Source organism: Nymphalis io, chromosome 7, assembly GCF_905147045.1.
Source record: "Nymphalis io chromosome 7, ilAglIoxx1.1, whole genome shotgun sequence".
Classification (NCBI taxonomy): Eukaryota; Metazoa; Arthropoda; class Insecta; order Lepidoptera; family Nymphalidae; genus Nymphalis; species Nymphalis io.
Window position 1 is genome coordinate 554,663 of NC_065894.1, and position 25,969 is coordinate 580,631.

At 42.3% G+C, this 25,969-nt stretch overlaps 2 protein-coding genes across 2 annotated transcripts in view; one reads left to right on the forward strand and one right to left on the reverse strand.

Moving 5' to 3' along the window:
• The window catches only part of LOC126769601 (terminal uridylyltransferase Tailor-like), a 598,301-nt gene that overhangs the window by 143,739 nt on the left and 428,593 nt on the right, over positions 1–25,969 (forward strand). The window lies entirely within an intron of this gene.
• LOC126769649 (thyroid adenoma-associated protein homolog) lies at positions 186–25,699 on the reverse strand. The gene is made up of 27 exons (XM_050488537.1): positions 25,355–25,699; positions 24,848–25,022; positions 24,253–24,486; positions 23,474–23,732; positions 23,052–23,233; positions 21,861–22,066; positions 21,393–21,577; positions 21,088–21,278; positions 20,655–20,835; positions 20,266–20,421; positions 19,657–19,871; positions 18,983–19,097; positions 18,194–18,339; positions 13,366–13,530; positions 10,343–10,474; positions 10,143–10,218; positions 9,783–9,964; positions 8,507–8,648; positions 8,183–8,410; positions 7,892–8,044; positions 7,615–7,740; positions 7,398–7,501; positions 7,224–7,308; positions 6,796–6,968; positions 5,822–6,591; positions 804–1,051; positions 186–617 (listed from the first exon to the last, which is right to left on the reverse strand). The coding sequence occupies exons 1-27, from the start codon at positions 25,455–25,457 to the stop codon at positions 324–326; spliced, it is 5,226 nt and encodes a 1,741-aa protein (XP_050344494.1). The 5' UTR covers positions 25,458–25,699; the 3' UTR covers positions 186–323.

Sequence of the window (25,969 nt, forward strand, 5' to 3'; positions counted from 1 at the left end):
GTTATTTTTTTTTAGTGTGTAATACAAGAACTCATCTTGTTTTCTTCATACAGTATTTGACCATTTTCTGCATACAATGGGTGAAACTGACACAAGTGCCCTGTCTCCGACTATTAAACGAAACGAGATGTTTTCTCTAAGATTGTTGCGTTCATGATGGAAGTGAAATTAAAAATAATGTTCATTTCAAAATTGTTTATTTGTAAATAAAATTCTTTCGCTATTAAATTATTTCATTTGTTTTGAAATACCCTTGGAAAGTCGATGTTGTATACAATAAAATGCAAAATAATTTAAGATCTTAAATAGAAAATATAAAATATTTACAAAAATTGTAGATTGTTCTCATTAGGTATTTTTAACGTGTCGATAAAAATCTTCACTTTAGGGTTGATTTCTTCCTCGAAACCTCGAATCGATTTTTCGAACATAATTAAATTGTCGCCACACAGCCTTTCAAAAGTCCCTCTATATTTTTTCTCATTTATGAGCTCGTATATATGTTCGCAGAGGTCTTTCTCGTCACACAATTCTTTTATTTTCCGCGCACAATCGCGCGCCCAAATAGTTTCCTCCAGATAAATATTGTACCTCTCGTTCTGATCGAACACGCGACACTGAAAAATAAGTTACAAAAATGATTACGTCCGCGACTACACTGGCTCACTCACAATATAAAGTATAGCTATCCGGAGCCTACGTAGTAAATATACATAGTATATATTTACAATATACATAGGAAAAGTATGGAGTGGAGGTATTTTTAATGAAGAATGAGTCCCGCGGTCCCGTCGCCGGCTCACCTGCGCGCTCGGGCCGCCGGCGGCGCACACGGCGGCGCACACGGCGGCCTTCCAGTCCAGCAGCGCCAGCGCCGCCAGCCGCCGCGCGTCGCCGCACGCGCGCAGCTCGGCCCGCGCGCAGTGCGGCGCCAGCGAGCGCGCGCGCCCGCCCAGCGCCGCCAGCGCTGCCGCCGCGCGCGCGCGCAGCGCCTCCGCGTCGTCGTGCAGCGCCACGGCGGCGCAGCCCCACCACGCGCACCGCACTGCGACTGCGGCACGAATGCGTATCAGCTGTATACCCGTATATACTAAGGTTTTAGAACGACTATCTGTGGCAGTTGGACTTTCAGATGCCACTGTATTGACAATCCCGAACACGACGATGTTGACAATCGTGACAAAAGTCAGTGTAAGATAAACTCAACACGTCTAGGCACATTTTGTAGATGTACGACGAGGAGCCTTTAGGAGGTGGACGTTGTGGCAGTAAAATAAAACTTCTTCTTGTATTGTAGAACGGTAGAAACGGTCGAATATGGTGGTATGCTTTATTAAAAAATGATACGAGTATAAATACAAAAAGTGAAGTAAAACTCAACCAATCAGAATACAAGAAAAATATAAATTGTGAAAATGTAGAAATAATAAATGCACGCGTGTACATTAAAAGTAGGGATTTTGATTGGCGCGTAAAAACCTGTTTTGCGTCTTACTCCCGCGCTTAATTCCCCACTATCGACGATACGCGGCTGATTCTACAAATACTCGTTTTACCGTCGTGTTTTCGTCGCGTTCAGTCAGTTCGAGCGGCGCGTGGAGTGAAGACGTGTTTCAAGAAGTCAGCAAGTTGAGTTGTTTTCGTTGAAGAAGTGAAACCAATTGAAGCGAAGATTATTATATGAAGATAATAAATATAAAAACAGCTCTTTTAAGAGCTTGACATTACGTCATACTACGTCATTGCATGCTGCTTCTTGTTTCAAATAAAAGAGCTATTCGTTGTTTCAAACGATGACGTCATATAATCAGGCATGCGTGGCGTGTTTATTCTTGTTGCTATGTGCGTATCGACGTACTGCTACAAGCCTACCACGACTTAGGATAGAATTATGACCGAAGATGTCCAAATACGAGTCGATGCAGTGGCACAAAAAAGACATATCGCACCAAGACTTTCAAAGTCATCGGATATACACGAGTGCAAACGAAACTGGATTCTGAGCTCAACTACTAGAGATAAAAAGGAAACTTTTTTTTTTTTTATATATTCGCCGGGAGGGCAAATGACTCTACTCCACCTGATGGTAAGTGGTAGTAGAGTCCAAACGCGACGACGGCCAGTACAGACGGGAAAAACGTTCTGCACTAGCCGCCTTCGCCTTGCCGGCCCGCAAGATGCCTCTTCACGCCTCGTTTGAAGGAACCCGGGTTGTAAGAGGAGGGGAACACGTGAGCTGGTAAGGAATTCCATTTTTTGAAAGTGCGACAAAGAAAAGAGTTGCCAAATTTCTTTGTTCGCGATGGAATTGATGTCACAGTTAGGCGGTGACATCGAGAACCAGCTCGCGTGGACTTAAGAAGGAAGGGGGAAGCGGGAATTAGAGAGAATAATTCCTCAGAGCACTCGCCGTGATACAGTCGACAGAAAGCGCTCAGTGCTGCTATCTCACGACGCAATTGTAAAGGTTCAAGGGTGTTTGTGACCTTTACGTCGCCAACAATGCGTACGGCACGTCGCTGCAACCGGTCCAAGGCCTCAAGTAGGTACTTAGCGGAGCCATCCCAAAGGTGCGAGCAATATTCCACGCAAGACCGTACCTGTGTTTTGTACAGCAGGCACAGTTGTTGTGGCGTGAAAAAGCGCCGCACCTTGTTCAGAACTCCGAGTTTCCGTGAAGCTGTTTTTATAACAGCCTCGATGTAATCCCTTGGACTAAGGTCGCAGCGAACGTCAATCCCCAGCATGGTGATTTTGCTTTGCATCACCAGCGGAGTACCACAGAGGGAGGGAAGAGGGGAACATGTTGACTTTTTCGCCGTGAGAGCGCATACCTGTGTTTTCTTGGCATTAAACTCAACAAGATTATCAGAGCCCCATTTGGCGATGAGCTCTAACGTCCTATCGAGTTCAATGACAAGATTCCTCCGCCTCTCCTCAATTTCCGCTCGCCCAGCCACTGCGCGTCCGTGGTATCCACCATGCACTGTACTATCGTCTGCATAGCAATGTATGTTCCCAAGAGAGAGCATATCATTGATATGCAAAAGAAAGAGTGTGGGAGATAGCACAGATCCCTGGGGGACCCCAGCATTCACTACATAGAATTGTGAAGCGCAACCATCAACTAAAACACGAAGGCTACGCTTGTGTAGGAAGCTGGCAATCCAGGTGCATAGCTGAGCAGGCAGACCATATGCCGGCAGCTTGGAGAGAAGACTTCTGTGCCAGACCCTGTCGAAAGCCTTGGAGATATCGAGGCTGACAACCAACGATTCTCCATGCTTGTCGATAGCTTCACCCCAGAGGTGCGTTACGTACGCTAGAAGATCACCTGTGGACCGTTTTGGTCGAAACCCGTATTGACGATCATTAATTAAAGAGTGATCTTCTAGGTAATGGATCAGTTGGTTGTTTAAAATCCGTTCCATCACCTTACAAAGTACTGAGGTGATAGCTATTGGCCGATAATTTGTCGGGTCAGACCGATCCCCTTTTTTGGGAACCGCTTGCACATTAGCTCTTCTCCAAGCCTCCGGCACACTTCCCGAAGAGAGAGAAAGTTGGTACAGGCGCGTTAACACAGGAGACAGCTCCGCTGCGCACTTCTTCAGCACTATGGCTGGTATTCCATCGGGATCGCTAGCTTTCCGTACATCAAGTGATTGCAGCTCCGCACGTACATCACGTTGCCTGATTTTAATGTCAGGCATCGTATGGCCACATGCAGGTATTGTAGGTGGCAGTGCACTACAATCATCGATGACGGAATTGTCGGCAAAGAGTTTAGCCAGGAGATCAGCTTGCTCTTGCGGACTGTGAGCTAGCGATCCGTCCGGATTTCTGAGCGGTGGCAGCGAAGGTTGGCAGAAATTGTTTTGCACAGACTTGGTCAGACGCCAGAAGCTACGGGAGCCCCTAGGATGCGAAACAAGGTCATGACCAATCTGTACAATGCGCTGTGCATCCGCTCTCGTGTATGCCTTTCTACAGGACTTGGAATTTTTGTTATAGTTTGCTTTCAGTGAGTCAATGTTAGATGCCCCGCTAATGCAGCCGTTGATCCACTTGCGATATGCCGCCTGCTTAGATGATACAGCATCGGCACATTCACGAGTGAACCAACGGTTACGCGTACTCCTACTGACGATATCTGAGCTAGGAATGTAGTATTCCATTCCCAGCATGATCTCGCCAGCAACAGCAGCGGCACTAGCTGTCGGGTCATTCCCACTGAAGCAACGTTCCTTCCAAGGGACCGACGCATAGTAATCGCGCATACCGTCCCAATCCGCCGACTTATAGTGCCAAACGCGACGTTTGCATACCGCTAGTGACGGCAGCTTGGCCTATGGCACTCTGGTAGAAATAAGGCTGTGATCCGAAGAGCCAAGAGGAGCCTGAACCACAACCTGATATTCCACCGGGTGAGAAGTCAGCAGAAGTTCCAGTAGAGAAGGTGCTTGCCCATCAATGTCTGGGATCCTGGTGGGCTGATCAACCAGTTGGGTCAAGTCATGTGTGAGAGCAAAAGCATGAGCAGTCCTTCCAGCATGGTCAGTTTTGAGGGATTTCAACCAGGATTCGTGGTAAGCATTAAAATCCCCCAAAAACACCAATTCCGCGTTAGGAAATTGCTCTTGCGCAGCATCTGCCACCCGACTAAGATGGTCAAATAATCGGCTTGTCTCCAAGTCACCATTGTGGGATCTGTAAAGGCACACGTAGACTCGGCTCTGACGAACCAGGTCCACACGTACCACCAACATGGAGAAGGAGGGATCCTCCAAGCAGCGCAGTCGGTGACAGCAAACATCCGTCCTGACGAACAAGCATACTCCGGCTTTCGCTTTGAAGGATTCTTCAAGCGTGTAGCCGGGATAATTAAGGTAGCTGGTATCGGCAGGACGGAGTATTTGTGTCTCCGTGAGAAACAACATTGCTGGCCGTGCTGTCTCGAGATGGTGGTGGACAGCGTTGAGGTTAGTGTGGAGTCCTCGGATGTTAGAGAACTCGACCTCAAACAGCGAGGGTATGGTGGGGGTGTGCACCGCTGTACGACCGTTATTTCTGTTTTGTTGCGCCATTTGGAAAAAATAAAATGGAAAAGAGACGTGAAGCGAGCGATGTATTGCCACGATAGGGATGGGCAAAGTGTGGAGGCGTGTTTCCCCAAGTGGTTGCCAAAAGGAAAAATACACTGACCCGCCGGACGGAAGGGTCCCAGAACCCCCCCGGAAGTGGCCGCCGGGACCCCACCTACCGGTCACCAACCGGCACGACGGTCCACCCCGAGATTATGCGTGGCCTGGTGGGGCAGCCTCACGAGCTGGTTAGGCACGCTCGGGCCCCTATACTATGCCACGGGCGGCCAGCGGAACAGCCGTTTCTTCGGGTCTCCCTGTCCGGCAGGTCAATACAGTTTCCCCCGGCATTGGTTCAACAGCCGTCTCCAATTGGACCAACACCCATCGCGGCAATACTCGCTCGGGCTCTGGCTGTACGCTGGCTGACCTCGAAACGCGGCTGCAAGCCACTTCACGAGTTTTTCACCATGCGTACGGTGGTAACAAGCCAGGCGGATGTTAGCATCCTACCACCAGATGAGCAGATGGTCGCTCAGATATCCCTTAGTCGCCTCTTACGACACCCATGGGAAAGAGAGGGGCAGTGAAATGTATTCTTTCTCCGTCACTGCACGGATAATAACTGAAAAAGTATGAATTATTTATTGAATATACTAGCGGGAACTAAGTCAGACGTCAGAATATATGTAAAACATTCTTATCATTTTCCTAAACAAAATAACATATAGACTTACATTGTTCCTCTTCGCTGAGACTTTTGAAATCGATATCCAACAGCGACGGAACCATTTTTAGACTGTTCTCCAGGAACTCCACGACCACCGTCCTCGTTTCGTCGTTGTTGTGAGGCAGGCTGCACGAGAAGATCACGCTCATCGCTTCCACGAGTTTCGACTCGTTGACGTCACCGGCTGCCATCTTCGCGCACAGGAAGTTACACAAGTTACCCAGGTAGAAATGCATCAAATTCTCATGCTCGGTATCGATGTAGTAGAGAAGTTTATCGATAACAAAGTCGTCGGAAATTTCCTCATCTCTGTCAATTTTTGCTTGTATTATAATCTTTGCCGTGTCGCGTTTTAGAGTTAATAGTTTCAAGCACTTCTGGGTGCACTCCAAGTATTTGCTGGTTTTCAAAATTCGGCATAAGTTGTTTGCGTATGTCGGGTCGTTTTCGAACATTTCCAGACCGTTGCATATTTCACGTAAATGTTCCTGCAAACTATTTTCAACTTCGAAAACTCCGTGAAGTATTAGAAGATAGTCTAAAGCAGTTAATGCAACTTCGTAACACTCGTGCGCGAGACATTTATACACGAACTGTCGAATATCATTGTTTTTTTCATATCTGTATGAAATGATGAGTCGTAAGTACGCAGCGTTCGCTAAACACAATTCCCTTCCTGGGTTTATCGCGTTTTTGCTTCCGGTTTTTTTGAAAATTAGTTCATTTATATTGATTTGGATTTTATTAATGAAATCGTCTTCAAGCAATACATCGAATCTGGAACAAGGCGAATTAACTTAACTTACATTTAATATAATAAATATCTTATATAAAGTTGTCGGCAACACTTTCCTCCGAATGCGATCTTAAGCACTAAAAGAAATATTAAGTATTTTATGCACCTGAAATTACACTGGCTGACTTATCTTTTAAATCTAGACAAAGCAATAAAAAGCATTGCTGTTCAAACCAAGTTCTCACCTCCATATAAGAATATTAATCATCTTAATATACTCGTCGGTTATAGGGTAGCAGGTCAGGCCTCCTGCACTCTGGCGGAGGATCCAACTCGACCGCTCCACGAGCTGCAGCAGGCGGGTCTGGGACTTGTCTATTGTGAGCTTGTCTGGTTTCGTTTCCAAAAGTTTAATTAGCTGCAAGATAATCAAAACCTAAGTATAGATAAGTTAAGTATAAATAAGGTGAGTGTGGAAGACGGTACACGCCAAAATATGTTTTTTTTTTTTCGTTTTTAACCAATATTTATTTTATTACTAGTCCATATTACGCTGAACATTTCGGATCACCGACCGCCAAAGTTAAACTAAGTCGAACACAATGAGTACGTATCGCTGGCTTCTTTTAGTGTTTCTAGTTGAATATGCTGTATTTGCTAGTTTTGCGCTCACCTGTAGCAATATTCCGTGACAGTAGTTCCTTTTGATGTTCCTATCGCTTAGCAACTCGAACATTTCTTCGATATGTGGTATATATCTAGAAATATTTTGTTTGATATAAAATCTTGAAATGAAATTCAACTAAAATTTGTAACACGAGAAACAACGTTAATGCAAATCGCTCACCGCTCGGGCTCCACGAGTGCGGGCACGGCCCTGGCGGCCAGTCTGCGCGTGGTGAGCACCGCACTACGCGCACATGCGCGCACCAGTGGGACGAACGCCGTCAACTGCCAATAAAATATGTCATTTTATTGTGTCACCACTTTTTTGTACTAGGTATCCCAATCGTTCATCCGATTTCTAATTACACATAAAAATAATTAAAATATTGATGGACTACCTTCAGGTTGGAGACGGTCCCCTCAAGAGAGGAGGGGTACAATCTGGCCAGCAAAAGGAGAATTGGATATAGAGATGGACGCAGCAATTTTTCTTCGTTATCATCATGAACTTCTTTTAGCTTTTCCTGTACGAAACGAGTTATTTTTTAGTAGCAACTTCATGAGAAGATATCGATTGCGAATTCCCCAAAAACGAATTGCCCGGATGGCGTGGGGGCCTCGGCGACTCGTGGGGGCACGAGAAATGGACAAACTCTGCTAAACGACGCCACTTACGAGCATGAAATCATAAAGTTTCGGATACTTTAGGAAGAATATCCGCCCGGTCATCCGGTTCCGCACGCACAGATTCTCCGAGTCCCTGCTGCGCTGGACGCCAAATATGCGCACCATCAGCGCGCTGAACAGCAGCGTGGCGGAGTTGCGCTCCTGGAAATTTCGAAACGGAACCTTTTACGAACGAGACGAATAAATCGAGACATCGGCCCGCGGCGGCGGCACAGCCTCGTCCGGGCGGAGACCGGGCGAGTCGGCGGTCGAACGCCCACCGAGCGCAGAGGAACTCACGAGCCACGAGCGGCGCTCGAAGCCCCGCAGCGCCAGCAGCAGCGCGGCGGGCGCGGCGGGCGGCGCGCGCGCGCCCAGTGCGCGGTCGCGCAGCAGCGCGCGCAGCACGTGCAGCGCGTGGCGCCGCGCGCCCGCCGCGCCGCCGCCCGCCAGCCGCAGCAGGCGGGCGGCGCACGCGTCGAAGCCGGCGGGGTTGCCCTGCACCTGGAGCTCCGTCATCACCAGCGCCTGGAATGCGTCGGCGAGCGCGGATTCGTGTCAGGAATGTCCATGCCCGGTAAAAGACTAATCCGTCGCCGGGGTCGGCCGCCCGCGCCGCGCTACCTGTATCATGAAGGGCAGCCCCGCACTGCGGCGGGTCGCGCACAGCTTCTGCTCGGGGTCTCCGCTCTCGATGGCCGACAGCAGCTCCTCCAGCCAAAGTTTGGGCAGGGAGTTGAATTCGGGATTCCGACTTCGCCATAGGCTGTAATATTGCATTGCATACGATTTTGACCGGAACCTATTCCGAGCGAATGAAATAAATAAGTCTAAAATATACCATACATGGTACATACTATTTATTATGTCTGTATGTGTACTCTCCTATGTTATGTACTTAAAACGGTTCTAGATTGATTTATCTTCGTTCACGACATACCGTACCGTAATACCGTAACAGCCTGTGAATGTCCCACTGCTGGGCTAAAGGCCTCCTCTCCTCTTTTTGAGGAGAAGGTTTAGAGCTTATTCCACCACGCTGCTCCAATGCGGGTTGGTAGAATTCACATGTGGCAGAACTGCAGTGAAATTAGACACATGCAGGTTTCCTCACGATGTTTTCCTTTACCGTAAAGCACGAGATGAATTATAATCACAAATTAAGCACATGAAAATTCAGTGGTGCTTGCCCGGGTTTGAACCCACGATCATCGGTTAAGATTCACGCGTTCTTACCACAGGGCCATCTCGGCTTGTTCACGACATAAGAGTACATAATTTAAAATATACTTTGAAACTAACATTCAAAACACTATTTTTTCATGAATCCATAATAAATTAAAAATGGTCATCGGATTGTTAGGTGCCTTGTGCCTGTAATTACACTGGCTCACTCACCCTTCAAATCGGAACACAACAGTACCGAATACTGCTGTTATGCGGTAGAATATGTGGTGGTACTTACCCAGATATATTTTTTTTTTTTTTATAGAAAAGGAAGGCGGACGAGCATATGGGCCACCTGATGGTAAGTGGTCACCAACGCTCTTAGACATTGGCATTGTAAGAAATGTCAACCATCGCTTACATATCCAATGCGCCACCAACCTTGGGAACTAAGATTTTATGTCCCTTGTGCCTGTAATTACACTGGCTCACTCACCCTTCAAACCGGAACACAACAATATCAAGTATTGCTGTTTTGCGGTAGAATATCTGATGAGTGGGTGGTACCTACCCAGACGAGCTTGCACAAAGCCCTACCACCAGTAGAAACTTGCACAGAGTCCTACCACTACCAAAAATGTGCAGTTTTTGTATTAGGTACCCTACGCCCTTTTCTGTCCACAGGCGACGAGTATGTTAAATTTCACGATGACCTATATGATCTTGAATGTACCTCGTCAACATCCTGGTAAAGCCGACATACACCTGTTCGAAGGCCCCTCTGTGCTTGGTCTCTGTGAGCAGGGTCGTAAACATCTCCCCAACTTGACGCACTAGCGAGGAACAGAAGCTAACTGGTTTGAACTCATCGTGGGTCAACACTTGGGTTACTAATGTACTGAGGATAAGAGATACCTGGGGAATAAATTATTTTTAATTATACTAATATATAATAATTAATTATTTTTTCTGCGGAAATTCCTATTCATCGAGATTCAAAATAAATTTTTTACCAAGGTTACCTAACCTAACCTATATAATATATATATTTAAAACAAGCTCTCTTCATATAGTTTTAAGTTTAATAACACACCTCCTTGATTGATCTCCAAGCACAGAGGAGTACCATTTGAGCTGTCACTTCTTCGCCATCTTCTAGAGGGATGTTTCTGAAGTAGGAGTGAAACATATATTATACCTACAGATTTATAGCGAGCACTCTTGTTAATATGAAAAAGTTATCTTCAATTTTACAAAAAAAAGTTGCTGTGTAAAAAGTTGGCAACAACTCACCCCATGTGCCCACTGGTGGGCAGGTGCCCCTCCGGGGCGGCGCACGTGAGCACGTCGCGCACACACGCACACACGCGCACACACGCGTGCAGCACGCGACGCGCGTAATGCGTCCACGAATCTTGGATGCCACTGATACGCAAGGATATTATTATGGTTATCATTAGTTGAATCCTATATACAGGGTTACAGGGTAATATGTCACGATCCTTTTAAAGGGTTATAGTTCAGGACGATAGCTATCAAATGACCCCCAAAATGCTTATGCAAAAGTGTATCGTTTTCGAGTTATTAATTTTTTAATATTTTTTTTATTTAAAGGATGTTTAAGATTCTAAAATTCAATAAAAAAAAATCAACGTATTTTCCCTATTTTTTTTTGTATTTCTTGCTAGGGTACATCCTAGTTAATAATAACCAGTTATAAAACAAAAACAATCTTCAAGCATTTTTAAATTACAGATCCAAAACTGTACAACTTTTCGATTTTTAATTTTGATTCTTTAAGTTACTCGCAATTTTTTTGTAAAAATCACTATGGCTCTTATCGTGCGGATCATTTTAAAAACATCTGCGTTTCCTTAGCTATCCATCGGTACATAAAAAGTACAGTAACAATCATAAACTCAGGAGGAAATTAGATAACAAAGAGACCAGGTAGGAAATTCTAAGAAATGCTATTGTTAAGAAATTAAATCTGGATCAAAGACAAAAGGACCTCAATGTAAAGTAGTTAAAGATTATTTTTAATAGGGGTAATAGGTAAAAAAGGAGAGATAAACCAGAGCTGTTTGTGGAATACTATTATCAATTCCTTTGAATTTACCGTCATTTTTTCTAATTACCTTTTATCTCATTTCTTTTAGGAATAAAAGTAATAAAACCTTGTCGGGGTACATAATACTCACTGTACTTGCACTGCTCGTATAGTGTGGACGCGCTTTAGTGAATATTTTGCTTACACACCAATAAAGACACTATTGTCAGGTGTCCGGCGATCCGGAAATCGACGATTATACTCACGACGAGCAGCTGCGGCGTCACCGTTACAATATCCATAGCAAAATAAGATGTCAGCGTATTCCTCATTAGAGTACGGACGACGAGAAGAATTTTGTTCTGCAGCCATAATAGTCCTTTTTACGCGCCAAGTTATCATAAACACAAATCACAAATTCCTTTTAGCTAGCCGAGTCACGAAGTTGTAAGAAACAGTGTCCAGTAAACGAAGAGGGTTTTTTTCAAAAATTTAAAAGATCAATATTCACTAAAGCGCGTCCACACTATACGAGCAGTGCAAGTACAGTGAGTATTATGTACCCCGACAAGGTTTTATTACTTTTATTCCTAAAAGAAATGAGATAAAAGGAAATTAGAAAAAATGACGGTAAATTCAAAGGAATTGATAATAGTATTCCACAAACAGCTCTGGTTTATCTCTCCTTTTTTACCTATTACCCCTATTAAAAATAATCTTTAACTACTTTACATTGAGGTCCTTTTGTCTTTGATCCAGATTTAATTTCTTAACAATAGCATTTCTTAGAATTTCCTACCTGGTCTCTTTGTTATCTAATTTTCTCCTGAGTTTATGATTGTTACTGTACTTTTTATGTACCGATGGATAGCTAAGGAAACGCAGATGTTTTTAAAATGATCCGCACGATAAGAGCCATAGTGATTTTTACAAAAAAATTGCGAGTAACTTAAAGAATCAAAATTAAAAATCGAAAAGTTGTACAGTTTTGGATCTGTAATTTAAAAATGCTTGAAGATTGTTTTTGTTTTATAACTGGTTATTATTAACTAGGATGTACCCTAGCAAGAAATACAAAAAAAAATAGGGAAAATACGTGATTTTTTTTTATTGAATTTTAGAATCTTAAACATCCTTTAAATAAAAAAAATATTAAAAAATTAATAACTCGAAAACGATACACTTTTGCATAAGCATTTTGGGGGTCATTTGATAGCTATCGTCCTGAACTATAACCCTTTAAAAGGATCGTGACATATTACCCTGTAACCCTGTATACGTATGATGCCCTATATACTGATGGATATTTAAAGACAAACAATGTACAAGTAAATTATTAATTTATTTCTAATGTTTTGCTTATAAGTATTTAGTTTTAATTTTCGTTGCTGTTAAAACTGCCCGCAGCCATTTTGAAATATTTTATTTATCTTTCTTCGTCAAGATATTACTCTCTTCAGTTATTCTCTAATGTTTAATTTTTTGTAAACGGGTACTTCTCTGAATTAACTCTACAGGGTTTAATTTCAACACATCCGGATGGCTCAAATCTAAATAAAACAATGTTATAAAAAAAATATAATATTGAGTGACTCACTCCTAAGCGTTTGTCATATAATCAAAGACTTTATTCAAATATGTATCTGCGAATGTCCGTTTTTGACCTCTACGCATTGTACCGTTCCACGCGTAGACAGAGAAACTAATAGACGCAATGACGATTTCCTTCTCACTCACACAAGAAAGAGAACGAAAATTACGTTACAAATGGTTTAAACAGAGATAGAATTATCAAATCTTTTGTCCCTTATCGCGTAACCAGCTTTGGTGGTATTTAAGTAGCGAAACAAACTTGACAGTTGGTGCGTTCAATGTGTTTTTGTTCAATTTTCGCTTACTTTTATGTTAGAAAACGATTCCAATCCAGTGAAAAGGTCGAGAAACAATCCTTATATCATATCGAAGATTATACAATGGTGCATTGTCGTATTAATCGAAACAAAAACAAACAATGCAACAGTTTTTGGGCGTAGATGGAAAACAAAACAATATTATAATTAAAAAAAGTATAATAAATTTTAAAAAGTAAAATTTAATAAACTTATTTTGTTTTAATGAAATCATGAAAATTATTTATCTCCCAAAACAGGGAATGCAGGTACTATGGCAACATTATACGCACACATTGACAAACTACCTCTGTCTCAATCGCGGTTTCACGGCCCCTTGGTCTATTCGTTTCTCCGCCTACGGCCCCGTAACTCACCCGGGCGGCCCCCCGGCGGCGCAGGCGGCGGCGCAGTGCAGCACGCCGTACAGCGGCGCGCGGCGCACGGCCCGCGCCAGCCCGCGCTCGCACGGCGCCAGCTGCGCCTCCAGCGCGTCCAGCAGCGCGCCGAGCAGGGCGGACGACACCTTGCTGGGTGTGTTGCTGGGAAACGACGTTCGTCAGTGACTCCTTCTCGCATGGCGTGAGGAGTTGAATTGTCTCGTTATTTATTCGATATTAAATATATTTTTTTAATTTTGGAGTACCAGATGAATCCTTTTTTGCTCATTATGTCCGAAGATGGCTCAAAAATATCAAAAGCGATCAGCACGAATACTGATACAAAATATCTTCATGTTATTGGTCATCAGGCAGATTAGTGCAATCTGAACAAAATGCATCTTAAAAGGACATCATATTGAGTTCAGAGTATCTAACGAACTGGAAAAATTCAAAATTGTGCGCTCATTTCATAGTCTCGCGTCGCCCGCGTCGCTGCACGCTCGTTAAAAATGCCGAAGTGTTCGTTGAAAATTGTAAAAATATTACGTCAAGAACGTTAAAAAATGATGGGATATCGTATTTTCGGTAAGTAAAGGTATTTATTGATTTGCTTTTGTTGTTTTTATGACTTAATATAAAACGCAATATGTGATTTTGATTTAATTTGTCTCCAAACTTCACTCATCGGTCCAAGTATAATACGGCAAATATCAATGGCCGCATTGTCAGTGTAAGAACGATGCGTAACAGCTTCCTTTTATTTTAGTCGCACAATACAAATGTAACTACTGTAAACAAGAACAGGATTGCTCTTATTCAATAGAGTTGATTTGTTTATTATGTTTAATAAATTAATAATTTTGAACTTTTCTGTTAAAAGTTTTTGACAAATATTTATTACCTTATTTTATTATTATGTATTTTATAATATAGTTTTTAATCGAATCCCAAAGGCAGAAATGGTCGTCAATTTGACGATTATATTTTTATGTTCGTAAATATTATATCCATTAATAAGGCGACAACACATGAGTTCGTGACACGTGGCATGCTAATGAAAGAAGTGTTGCTTTGGCACAAATCGTCACATTTAAAACTTAAAAAAATTTCACTTCGGCAGTACTTACGTTTTGCCTATTTTTTTAATAAAACATTTTTTTATTTTATGTTGTTTTATATTTTTGTGGATAATTAACTTACCTCGTATAAATAACGGGTCACTATTGTACAAGACGTGTTTTATTTACATATTTTATTAAAAAAAATATATTTTGACCATGCCTGTTTAAAAAATTAAATGTTCTTCTAATACTATTTGAACTTTCGAGTATGTGTTTAGAACACAATTTAACAAACTCTTAAAAACTATTTCAATCTCGTATAAAAATAAAGAGTATAAATAGTATTCGTCTCCACTCACCCTACCGACTAATTTTGGTTGTAAAATTTTATTGCTTTTTGTACACTGCTTTGTGTAAACAATTTGAAGCAATCCCGCGTAAGGTTGAATTTGCAAAAAAAAAGTTTATAGTACAACTATATTTTTTTTTTATATGCCCCGGGGTGGCAAATGACTCTACTCCACCTGATGGTAAGTGGTAGTAGAGTCCAAACGCGACGACGGCCAGTACAGTCGGGAAGAATGTTCTGTACTAGCCGTCCCCGCCTTGCCGGCCCGCAAGATGCCTCTTCACGCCTCGTTTGAAGGAACCCGGGTTGTAAGAGGAGGGGAACACGTGAGCTGGTAAGGAATTCCATTTTTTGGTAGTGCGACAAAGAAAGGAGTTGCCAAATTTCTTTGTGCGCGATGGAATTGATGTCACAGTTAGGCGGTGACATCGAGAACCAGCTCGCGTGGACGTAAGAAGGAAGGGGGAAGCAGGAATTAGAGAGAATAATTCCTCAGAGCACTCGCCGTGATACAGACGATAGAAAGCGCTCAGTGCTGCTATCTCGCGACGCAATTGTAAAGGTTCAAGGGTGTTTGTGACCTTTACGTCGCCAATAATGCGTACTGCACGTCGCTGCAACCGGTCCAAGGCCTCCATTAGGTACTTAGCGGAGCCATCCCAAAGGTGCGAGCAATATTCAACGCAAGACCGTACCTGTGTTTTGTATAACAGGCACAGTTGTTGTGGCGTGAAAAAACGCCGCACCTTGTTCAGAACTCCGAGTTTTAGTGAAGCTGTTTTTATAATAGCCTCGATGTAATCCCTTGGACTAAGGTCGCAACGAACGTCCATCCCCAGCATGGCGATTTTGCTTTGTATCATCAGCAGTGTGCCACAGAGGGAGGGATGAGGGTAAAATGGTGACTTTTTCGCTGTGTTGTAACCCCATTTGGCGATGAACTCTAATGTCCTATCGAGTTCAATGACAAGATTCTCCCGCCTCTCCTCAGTTTCCGCCCGCCCAGCCACTGCGCGTCCGTGGTATCCACCATGCACTGTACTATCATCTGCATAGCAATGTATGTTCCCAAGAGAGAGCATATCATTGATATGCAAAAGAAAGAGTGTGGGAGATAGCACAGATCCCTGGGGGACCCCAGCATTCACTACATAGAATTGTGAAGCGCAACCATCAACTAAAACACGAAGGCTACGCTTGTGTAGGAAGCTGGCAATCCAGGTACATAGCTGAGCAGGCAGACCAAATGCCGGTAGCTTGGAGAGAAGACTTCTGTGCCAGACCCTGTCGAAAGCCTTGGAGATATCGAGGCTGACAGCCAACGATTCTCCATGCTTGTCGATAGCTTCACCCCAGAGGTGCGTTACGTACGCTAGAAGATCACCTGTGGACCGTTTTGGTCGAAACCCGTACTGACGATCATTAATTAGACAGTGATCTTCTAGGTAATGGATCAATTGGTTGTTTAAAATCCGTTCCATCACCTTACAAAGTACTGAGGTGATAGCTATTGGCCGATAATTTGCCGGGTCAGACCGATCCCCTTTTTTGGGAACCGCTTGCACATTAGCTCTTCTCCAAGCCTCCGGCACACATCCCGAAGAGAGAGAAAGTTGGAACAGGCGCGTTAACACAGGAGACAGCTCCGCCGCGCACTTCTTCAGCACAATTGCTGGTATTCCATCGGGACCGCTAGCTTTCCGTATATCGAGTGATTGCAGCTCCGCACGCACATCACGTTGCCTAATTTTGATGTCAGGCATCGTGTGGCCACATGAAGGTATTGTTGGTGGCTGCGCACTACAATCATCGATCACAGAGTTGTCGGCAAAGAGTTTAGCCAGGAGGTCGGCTTTCTCCTGCGGACTGTGAGCTAGCGATCCGTCCGGATTTCTGAGCGGTGGCAGCGAAGGTTGGCAGAAATTGTTTTGCACAGACTTGGTCAGACGCCAGAAGCTACGGGAGCCCCTAGGATGCAACAAACAAAAAACAACGTCATGACCAATCTGTACAATGCGCTGTGCATCCGCTCTCGTGTATGCCTTCCTACAGGACTTGGAATTTTTATTGTAGTTTGCTTTCAGTGAGTCAATGTTAGATGCCCCGCTAATGCAGCCGTTGATCCACGCGCGATATGCCGCCTGCTTAGATGATACAGCGTCGGCACATTCACGAGTGAACCAACGGTTACGCGTGCCCCTATTGATGAGATCTGAGCTAGGAATGTAGTATTCCATTCCTAACATGATCTCATCAGCAACAGCAGCGGCACTAGCTGTCGGGTCATTCCCACTGAAGCAACGTTCCTTCCAAGGGACTGACGCATAGTAATCGCGCATACCGTCCCAATCCGCCGACTTATAGTGCCAAACGCGACGTTTGCATACCGCTGATGGCGGCAGCTTGACCTGTGGCACTTTGGTAGATATAAGGCCGTGATCCGAAGAATCAAGTGGAGCTTGAACCACAACCTGATATTCCACCGGGTGAGAAGTCAGCAGAAGATCCAGTAGAGAAGGCGCTTGCCCATCAATGTCTGGGATCCTGGTGGGCTGATCAACCAATTGGGTCAAGTCGTGTGTGAGAGCAAAAGCATGAGCAGTTCTTCCAGCATGGTCAGTTTTGAGGGATTTCAACCATGATTCATGGTGAGCATTAAAATCCCCCAAAAACACCAATTCCGCGTTAGGAAACTGCTCTTGCGCAGCATCTGCCACCCGACTAAGATGGTCGAATAATCGGCTTGACTACGTAATAGAATATAACTACTTAATAGAATTGCCTAGTGTTGGTGTTATATATTTGTTGACAGACAGACAGATCAGGAAAGGAATAATATATTTAAGAACTATTTTGCTATAAAAATTAGCATGTCATTGTCATTTGTAAAGTTTGAATTAAAATATTGTTCTAATAATAATATACATTTAATATTAATAAAATTCATTATTGCCGAGATGGCCTAGTGGTTCGAACGCGTGAATCTTAACCGATGATCGTGGATTCAAACCCGGGCAAGCACCACTGAATTTTCGTGTGCTTAATTTGTGTTTATAATTCATCTCGTGCTTGACGGTGAAATAAAACATCGTGAGGAAACCTACATGTGTCGAATTTCGGTGAAATTTGCCAACCAATCCGCATTGGAGCAGCGTGGTGGAATAAGCTGCAAACCTCCTCAAAAAGGGAGAGAGAAGGCCTTAGCCCAGCGGTGGGGCATTCACAGGCTGTTACTGTAAGCTTTGGATTTAAAATCTCACACTCCTCATGCTATCATTACATTACCGTCATCGTATACTGTCTTTGGTATCACGAAGGAAACTACTAGAGTCAAATTGCATACAGAATATAATTATTATGGAAATCTTTAAACTTATTACAAGTTACATGAGAAATATCAGTTCCGGCTCACCTGTCCGGCCCCGGGAGGATGTACTCCGGCAGCGCGCTCCTGAGCAACTTGAGCTTGTAGACGGCGGTCACGCAGTCCGTGGGCTTGACGGAGGAAGCTTCCGTTATGATGTTTTGCAGGTCCAGACTTGTGCTGTATTTTTTAGACTGAAATATAAGATTTTTTTTTTTTTTTTATAGAATAGGAACGTGGACGAGCATATGGGCCACCTGATGGTAAGTGGTCACCAAACGCCCTTAGACATTGGCATTGTAAGAAATGTCAACCATCGCTTATAGCCAATGCGCCACCAACCTTGGGAACTAAGATTTTATGTCCCTTGTGCCTGTAATTACACTGGCTCACTCACCCTTCAAACCGGAACACAACAATATCAAGTATTGCTGTTTTGCGGTAGAATATCTGATGAGTGGGTGGTACCTACCCAGACGGGCTTGCACAAAGCCCAACCACCAGTTAAGTTATTATATAAAGAACGTTAGCATAGCTTCATATCTGGGCAAGTGTCACATATTTTTGAAGAGGAAACCTATTTAAACCCATCTTCCAAATTCAATGTTTAGTAGTTAGAATTTGAAAAGAGGTCTGGATGGTTTGGCGTTTTGAGTAAACACCTACCTTCTAAGGGTTAATGGGTTCTTCTGCCATAAAATCTTAGAACAGCTAAGAGACTAGAAGTTAGAAGTGTATACTCTCCCGCGCCTAGTGCGAGATATGTCCTGCGCAGTTGGCAAGTCTCCCTTGAGATTGGCCCTGTGGCCAGAGGCCATCATCATCAACCTGGCTTACCTTTAACATGTCGACTGGACAGTGACACAGCAGCTCCAGCGCCAGGGCCTTGTTGTTCTCGTAGCTGTCCCCGAGGTGATACAGAAGTGTTTCTATTTGATGGTGTTGCCAATTCCTAGAAATATTTCGAGAGTATTATTCGTAAAGGATCACTGCTGGTGTCTAATAGTAATGTGTGTAAAAAGTTCTTATACTAAATACATTACATATGTCAGAAGCTGTACACTGACATTGTACATTTTCAATATAGCGTGTCTTCTTATCAAGTAAAGTGTGGTTTAATTTAACAAAACGCGTAACAGTGTTGAACAGCTGGATTCATATGCTTTTTACGCCGTGTGGCTAAGTTCACGATGGTAGGTTTCAGGTGCCAGGAATGCAGATGCATATTTTTCTTCACCGCTGAGCAAGATATCAATAATTATGAATAAAAATTGAGCACATCAACATTGAGTGCTTTGATTTGGCCCCGCGATTTTTCGGTCATGTCGGTCTTCGCTAACCGCGTTTATAACTTGGTTATCGCTAAGGTATTTATCGAATACAATGCATATACCGAACTAACCAACTTTTTAACGCAAGCGAAACCTTCAGAAAAGTAGTCGAACCCGTGGGGTGGGGGAATACTAATAACGATCTTATACTACAAAACCGTTTTTGCGGGCCAAGCTAACCTGACATATCCTTGCAAGGAGAGCCCGTTAGTCCACACGAGCAGCTGCAGCGCCACGTAGCGCCGGCTGTAGTTGGCGCCCGGCAGCAGGCTGTCGTAGCAGAGCTGTTCCAACTCATCGATAAACGTCAAGTAATATTGACTCTTATGTTTGTCACCGGTAGGGTCATTTTCGCGTATCAGTGCACTGTAGCTGGTCTCTAGTCGCTTTATGAACTGAAAAATAAATTGGTGCGATTTATTTATTGAATTTAAGAAAAAAAAAAGCACAAAAGTAACAACACTTCAAACTAAAATATATGGTCTACTAGTTTGTGGCCGCGGCTTCGCCCACTTCGAGGAGGAGATATAAAAAAAGTAACCAATCTCCGTCCTTGGGGTTGAAGCTTGCTTCATACTAAATTGCTTATAAGTAAATTGCGATTGGTTACCCGCCTTCTGAAGAGTTATGAGGTGATCTTCTACTATTAGTGAAGTTTTTTAAATTCCAGTTGTTTTTCGACCGACGTGATTTTTTATATTAAATTTGGTTACATATTTATGTACTGCCTAAAATAAGCTGACCTGAAATGTATGGGGTAAAACTTGTAGATAATCAATTTATAATAACCCTTTTCAAAATGGAAAGCATTAGTTGCCTAAAGTGCGGCTGCTGAGCGTTGATATTGAACTTCAGGAACCAAAGGACAAGGTTAAGCTCGCCCTTCGTGAAGATTTCCGTTGACTTCGGAGACTCTACTACGAGAGATATGCATAATATTCGGTTCTGAAACGAAAAAATTATCCTATAATTATTATTGAATGTGTGTGTCGGCTAATTTGATAAATCTTATTATTTTAGTACTAGGTCACTTTTCGGCTTTCTAATATAATTATGGATACGAGATACCGTAAAAAAATCGTAAGTAACAGCCTATAAATGTCCTACTGCCGTCCTCCATCCAAACACAAGATCAAGCAGGTTAACTATACCGACCGTCAAATGCAAAGTACTCTCACCTGCTCGCTGCAGTCCACGGCCGAAAGTTCCAGCAGCTCGTAGGACAGCACTCCCTTCCAGCACCCCTCTTCCTTTCCCCCTTTGCTCTCCACACGCTGCAGTCCCCCCGCGCGTCTCAAAGCTGACATGCACACCAGCAGGTTCCTGGTCTGCGCACGCGACGACTGTATGCACGGCAAACTGAGGGAGGGCTTCCGTTAGAGAGGTCGCTATGTAGGAGGCAACCAATTTGTGTCGTAGGGGATGATTTCAGGGAAATCTGCATGTTTCGGATGCAAATGCGGCCGATATTTTGTCATATGTATACACCGACCCACAGTGGCACAACGCGGTGAAGTAAGCTGCAAACCTTTTCCTTAAGAGAATAGGAGCCGGCGGTGGGGCATTAACAGAATTTTACTTAACTTAGGTCTTTACTTTTACGATACGTACATCCGGTCCACGAGATCGCTGTTAAGTTTCAAGGCGAGTACGAGGAGGTTCTCCAGAATGTTCAGGACGGAGGAGTCCACGGCGTCGTCGCTGACGTGACTCAGGATCAGCTCTATCCACTGCTCGAATATGACGTCGGTGCTGGCCGACTGTATGTGCTGCTGGAGCAGCGTCTCCAGGGCCGTCGTCGCCTGTCAGTGCGATAGTCGAACGTAAGTCTCCCGGCGGGTCGGAACGTAGATTCTACAGAAGATTCGACTAGAGAATCATTAGCTAGTCCGCATGTTATCGAAATGTGCACTGACGCTGGCCTGCACGGGCTGCAGGCGCAGCGCGGCCAGCAGGCGCGCGGGCAGGCGCGGCAGGCGGGCCAGCGCGCGCGCCGCGCCCAGCTCGGCGCCCAGCGCGCCCGCGCACACGTGGAAGCTCTTGCGCGCGGCGGGCAGCGCCCACAGCGCCGCCACCAGCCCGTCCATGGCCTCCTCGTCACCTGCCCGGGCGTCGCATACACTTTATAGACTCATTTTTCGTCGGCTCCTCTTCGTTTGAATTTACATTTTTATATTTAATAGGCCAGCGTGTGACCATCATTATGTCTGATGTTAAGCATCGACACCGTCCAGAATGTAGCACGCTCGATTTATTATTATATATTATTTATAATTATTTATAGAAATGTAAATATTTCCCATTCCTAGCCAGGAGCCTCCCCCGTAACGAACTTAAAATGAACTGTAATTTATCGGGCATCTCGAAAGTCCTCTCGCGCGTACCGCGGCGGCGCAGCAGGTCTGCGCGGCGCACCAGCTGCCGCAGCGCCAGCGCGGCGGCGTGCTGCACGGCGTCGGCGCCGGCCTCCAGCGCGCCGCACAGCCACGGCAGCAGCAGCGCCACGTGCGCCGCGCCGCCCGCCGCCCGCGCCGCCCCCGCCGCCAGCGCGCGGCACACGCCCAGGCTCAGGGCCGCGTCCCCCGCGCACCTGGCGACACACGCGCGAAGCCACTTAGCCCACTGCGCGGGAAAAACTTTCGAGTCCGTCCGTCTAGTGATAGCGATCGGAATTCCATACGATCCAGTTAACGTCGACGCTATCGAGTGAGTATGTATGTCTTCTAGAACGGTTTTTTTTTACTTCGCATATTTTGCTATACACATGCTTTATATAGAAGATTGTCCCTGTGACGGATCCTTCGGCCACACCCCATACCTTTGAATCGGTTAAGTAATCTGGAAACCTACTCAATAAAAATAAACTTGCGGTAAAAATTAGAGATTTAAATTCAATATTTACGAGCCTTTCCTGTGTAACATTATATTATACGACCTTAAATATATAAAGATATTAAAAAGGTATTCGTGGTGGTGGTGGGATAATTGTTAGTGAGTAAGAGATGTCCGATAAAATTGGTCAAAGCCAGATCGACATCTATTGAGCCGAGAACAAGTAATATTAAAAAACGATTCGTGGTGATCGAGCGGATTTACCGCGGATTTTAAGCGTGGTTAATTCATATTTATAGCTCATGCAGTACTTTGTTTGCGGATAAGGGAAACATTGAAAAGAAGCATGAAAAATTAAATTTAACTACATTCGTATCAAGCAAGCAAAAACAGCACAATGAATCAAGCTCCAAAATTTTTACATGAAAAGAAAGATTTTGCTCAGCAGGTGGACGTTCAACGAACTTAAATCACTTCTACTACTACTATACTTCTACAACTTTTATCTATTAGTAAACCTTATTTTACAAATACAGAAATATACATATATATATTTCTTAAATCTTTTAAGGGGCCTTTATAGGCATGTATGTCTGTATGTCGGCCCCACAGTTACACGCTAAATTAAAACAAAAAACGGCTCAAAAACTAAGACTAATTCAGTTTGAGAGGATCACTAACAAATTCATATATTTTAATTGCCAAAATACTCGAGGGTTTACAGAAATAATTGTATAACTAACCTGTCGCCTATTTCCAATATCTTTTTAGTGATTTTGATAATAGCCGGCTCTCCAGTAGGAAGTACTACTTTTAACTTATTTGTAGGTATCACTGTGACTAATGCAGAGTATATACAAAGTTTTGCTGATTCGTCCGAAAAAATATCTTTGAAAATTTCGTCATTATGTCCCGATTCCAATATCTGTAACAGAAAATAAAAATATATTTTATTGAGTCTTATAATACATCATTTTGTTTTTTTTTTTTACATTTCAGTTTATAGTTTAAGGATAGACAGATGCGATTCTAACTTAATATAATAAATAATAGATATGTCACATACATACATTAACAATGGGGGTGTACAATTTTAAGAAACAAAATTTATTTCTGTCACATGTATTGAGTGTTCGCTCTATTTTGATATAACCTGATAACTTACATCAATCCAAGAATCCGAATTGTTTTCCAGAACATGCATTGATACATAGAGTAATCCACAAATTGATTTTGTGTCCATCGGTGCATCTATGTCACATATTAAATACTTCAAACTGATTCTTATGTCTCCAAACAATGCGATTAAGTTAGATGTATTATTATCTCTTATTTTTTGTGTTATGTGCAATAAAAGTCTTAGAGTTGAATGTACTAAAGTAAATATTTCATTTTTCTCTGTAGGTGCTAAAGGTTTGTCGTCGCTGGAAAAAAATTAAAACTAATTTTGACCAGGTATGAGCTATAAGGAATTATGAAATTATACAATCAGCAGTACAAGTAATAATGTGGTGGATAATCCAGAACTAGCAAGTGAAACAACCAGCTTATTACAGAAGAAATAAGCTTGGTCCTTATCAAGCAGAACAGGGCTATGTACAGCACCCATTTTTTCATTTCATTACATCCCTATATTATTATGATGGGATAGACATTCTAAATGTTAATCATGCATTCGTAATCAATTCAAATTAATTTTATTCAAATAGGGATATGCACTTGAGTTATTATTAGTTTATCATTGAGGTTACCGATAAGTTTTTTTTGAGATTTGGTTTATCAATTTATTTATAATGCAAAGTAAACTATATTATATACAGTTATTCCATCTGAACATAATGGATATAGTTTCAGACTAGTATATAGGTAGCAGACTTGTTTGGAAAGGAACAGTTTTTTAGTATTTTAGGTCATAGATTGCTTGATATTGATCTATTGATATACCTTAATGTCGAAATACACCAGTACAAACAATTTTTAAAGTACTCGGCAAGCTTAATTTCTAAATTTTGAACAGTGGCAGCTCCAGCGGGAAAGTTTTCAATGCAGCTTGTTACTTTAGTAATCACATGGACATAGCTATTATAATCTGTGCATGGTTTATTTATGAGACTATCCACCTCTTTTGTAAGAAGCTCTGTAAATTCCTTCTGAATAAAATCATTTTTGGTGATATATCTGAAACGAAAAATTAAATATATGTTTTATTGAATGTTTGTAAATGTATATACATATACATATATAATTTATTTTATAGGCGTTTACTGTCCTAGAAAGTGTTAAGGCTTGTAAAGAGATAAGAATATGGATTCCTTTATTTACATAAGCACATAACAGTAGAACAAAAATATTTAGCATATATCTGTACCAACATATATTAACTTGTAGAAATAAAATTCATCCGACATAATTTAAGGATGAATTTTCAAAACATAAAAAAAGAGGATACACTGGGAAAAAGTTAATTATATGATATGCATATATTTTATTTGTCAGTTTTTTTTTTAATAAACTTAATTAATTATTATTTTTGTTTTACCTTGATACCATGCATTTTGCTGGATGTTTAATATCAGATTCTAAATAAACAATAACTAGAAAATTCACTGTGTCATGATTGCAGTTGTCTTTAATTCCGTACAAAATTTGTTTCAATACTGAAATCTGCTTTTCAGACTTCGACTCCGAAAAATCCTTAAATATTTCATTTTTATCTAAAATATAAAGAAAGCATTAATTATAAATGTAATCTTTAACTTAGTCAGCATTTTTAGACAGATGTTTACGATTGCATATTTTTATTGCTGCATGATAGATGGCAGAAACAAAATATAGCAATATATACTCAATCTTCAAATAAGGCATTTCCCAGATTTAAGTTTGCTCATTCTGTGAAGGATCAGAATCTAATAATCGAAATATACTTTATTCAAGTAGGTGGTAGTATTTTGAATGTAAAACTACCACAGGTTCTAAATGTAAATTCTACTGAGAAGAACGGACAAGAAATGCTTTACCATTTATAAGTTGTTTAATAAGAACTTACTTAATATTATTTTATAAGAATCTGATATAAGCACTGGATCGAAACAAGTGTTGTTTCTTGTTTTAATGTCACTACTACGAATTCTAAGATTGTTGGAGTTCATTTTAATTTAAAAAAAACTAGTTATGTACTAATGCAACATAAGCGGCTTAACAATCTCTCTTAAAAACATACGCGAAGTTGAGTCAACCAATGATTCGTTACTTATTGAATAAAATGTTGTATTGCGTATCTTATAAGAGGTTTTTTGTTTTGTGTCACGTTTATTGTAGTTTAAACACGAGGGAAATCGGTGCTATTTTACAATTTGATTAGACATTCAATCACAAAACCATATGTATAACCTTCCACAATAAATATGCTATACATCTTTTGACTTTGACATTGACATTTGACAAAAGTAGCCAGTGTACAGTGACAGTTCGCTTCTGTTACAGAAGCGAACTCATCAGCTTGTCATTAAGTGACCAAGACTACACTTAAAAACGGAAAGTACTTTATTAATTGATAAATACAACATTAATGCATTCATTTGGCACAACTAATGTAAATTGTTTGTCTTAGGTAGGTACTAAATTAAAAAAAAACAATTTCATCCCATTCGAATGTTTATTT

Excerpts from the sequence above, each read along its gene's own strand:
- LOC126769649 (XM_050488537.1), bottom strand. The coding sequence starts at position 25,457 with ATGAACTCCAACAATCTTAGAATTCGTAGTAGTGACATTAAAACAAGA. Across the intron at positions 13,531-18,193 it reads ATCCTCCCGGGGCCGGACAG|CAACACACCCAGCAAGGTGT; the intron begins GTGAGCCGGAAC and ends GTCGTTTCCCAG. Across the intron at positions 7,309-7,397 it reads GCACTCGTGGAGCCCGAGCG|ATATATACCACATATCGAAG; the intron begins GTGAGCGATTTG and ends AAATATTTCTAG.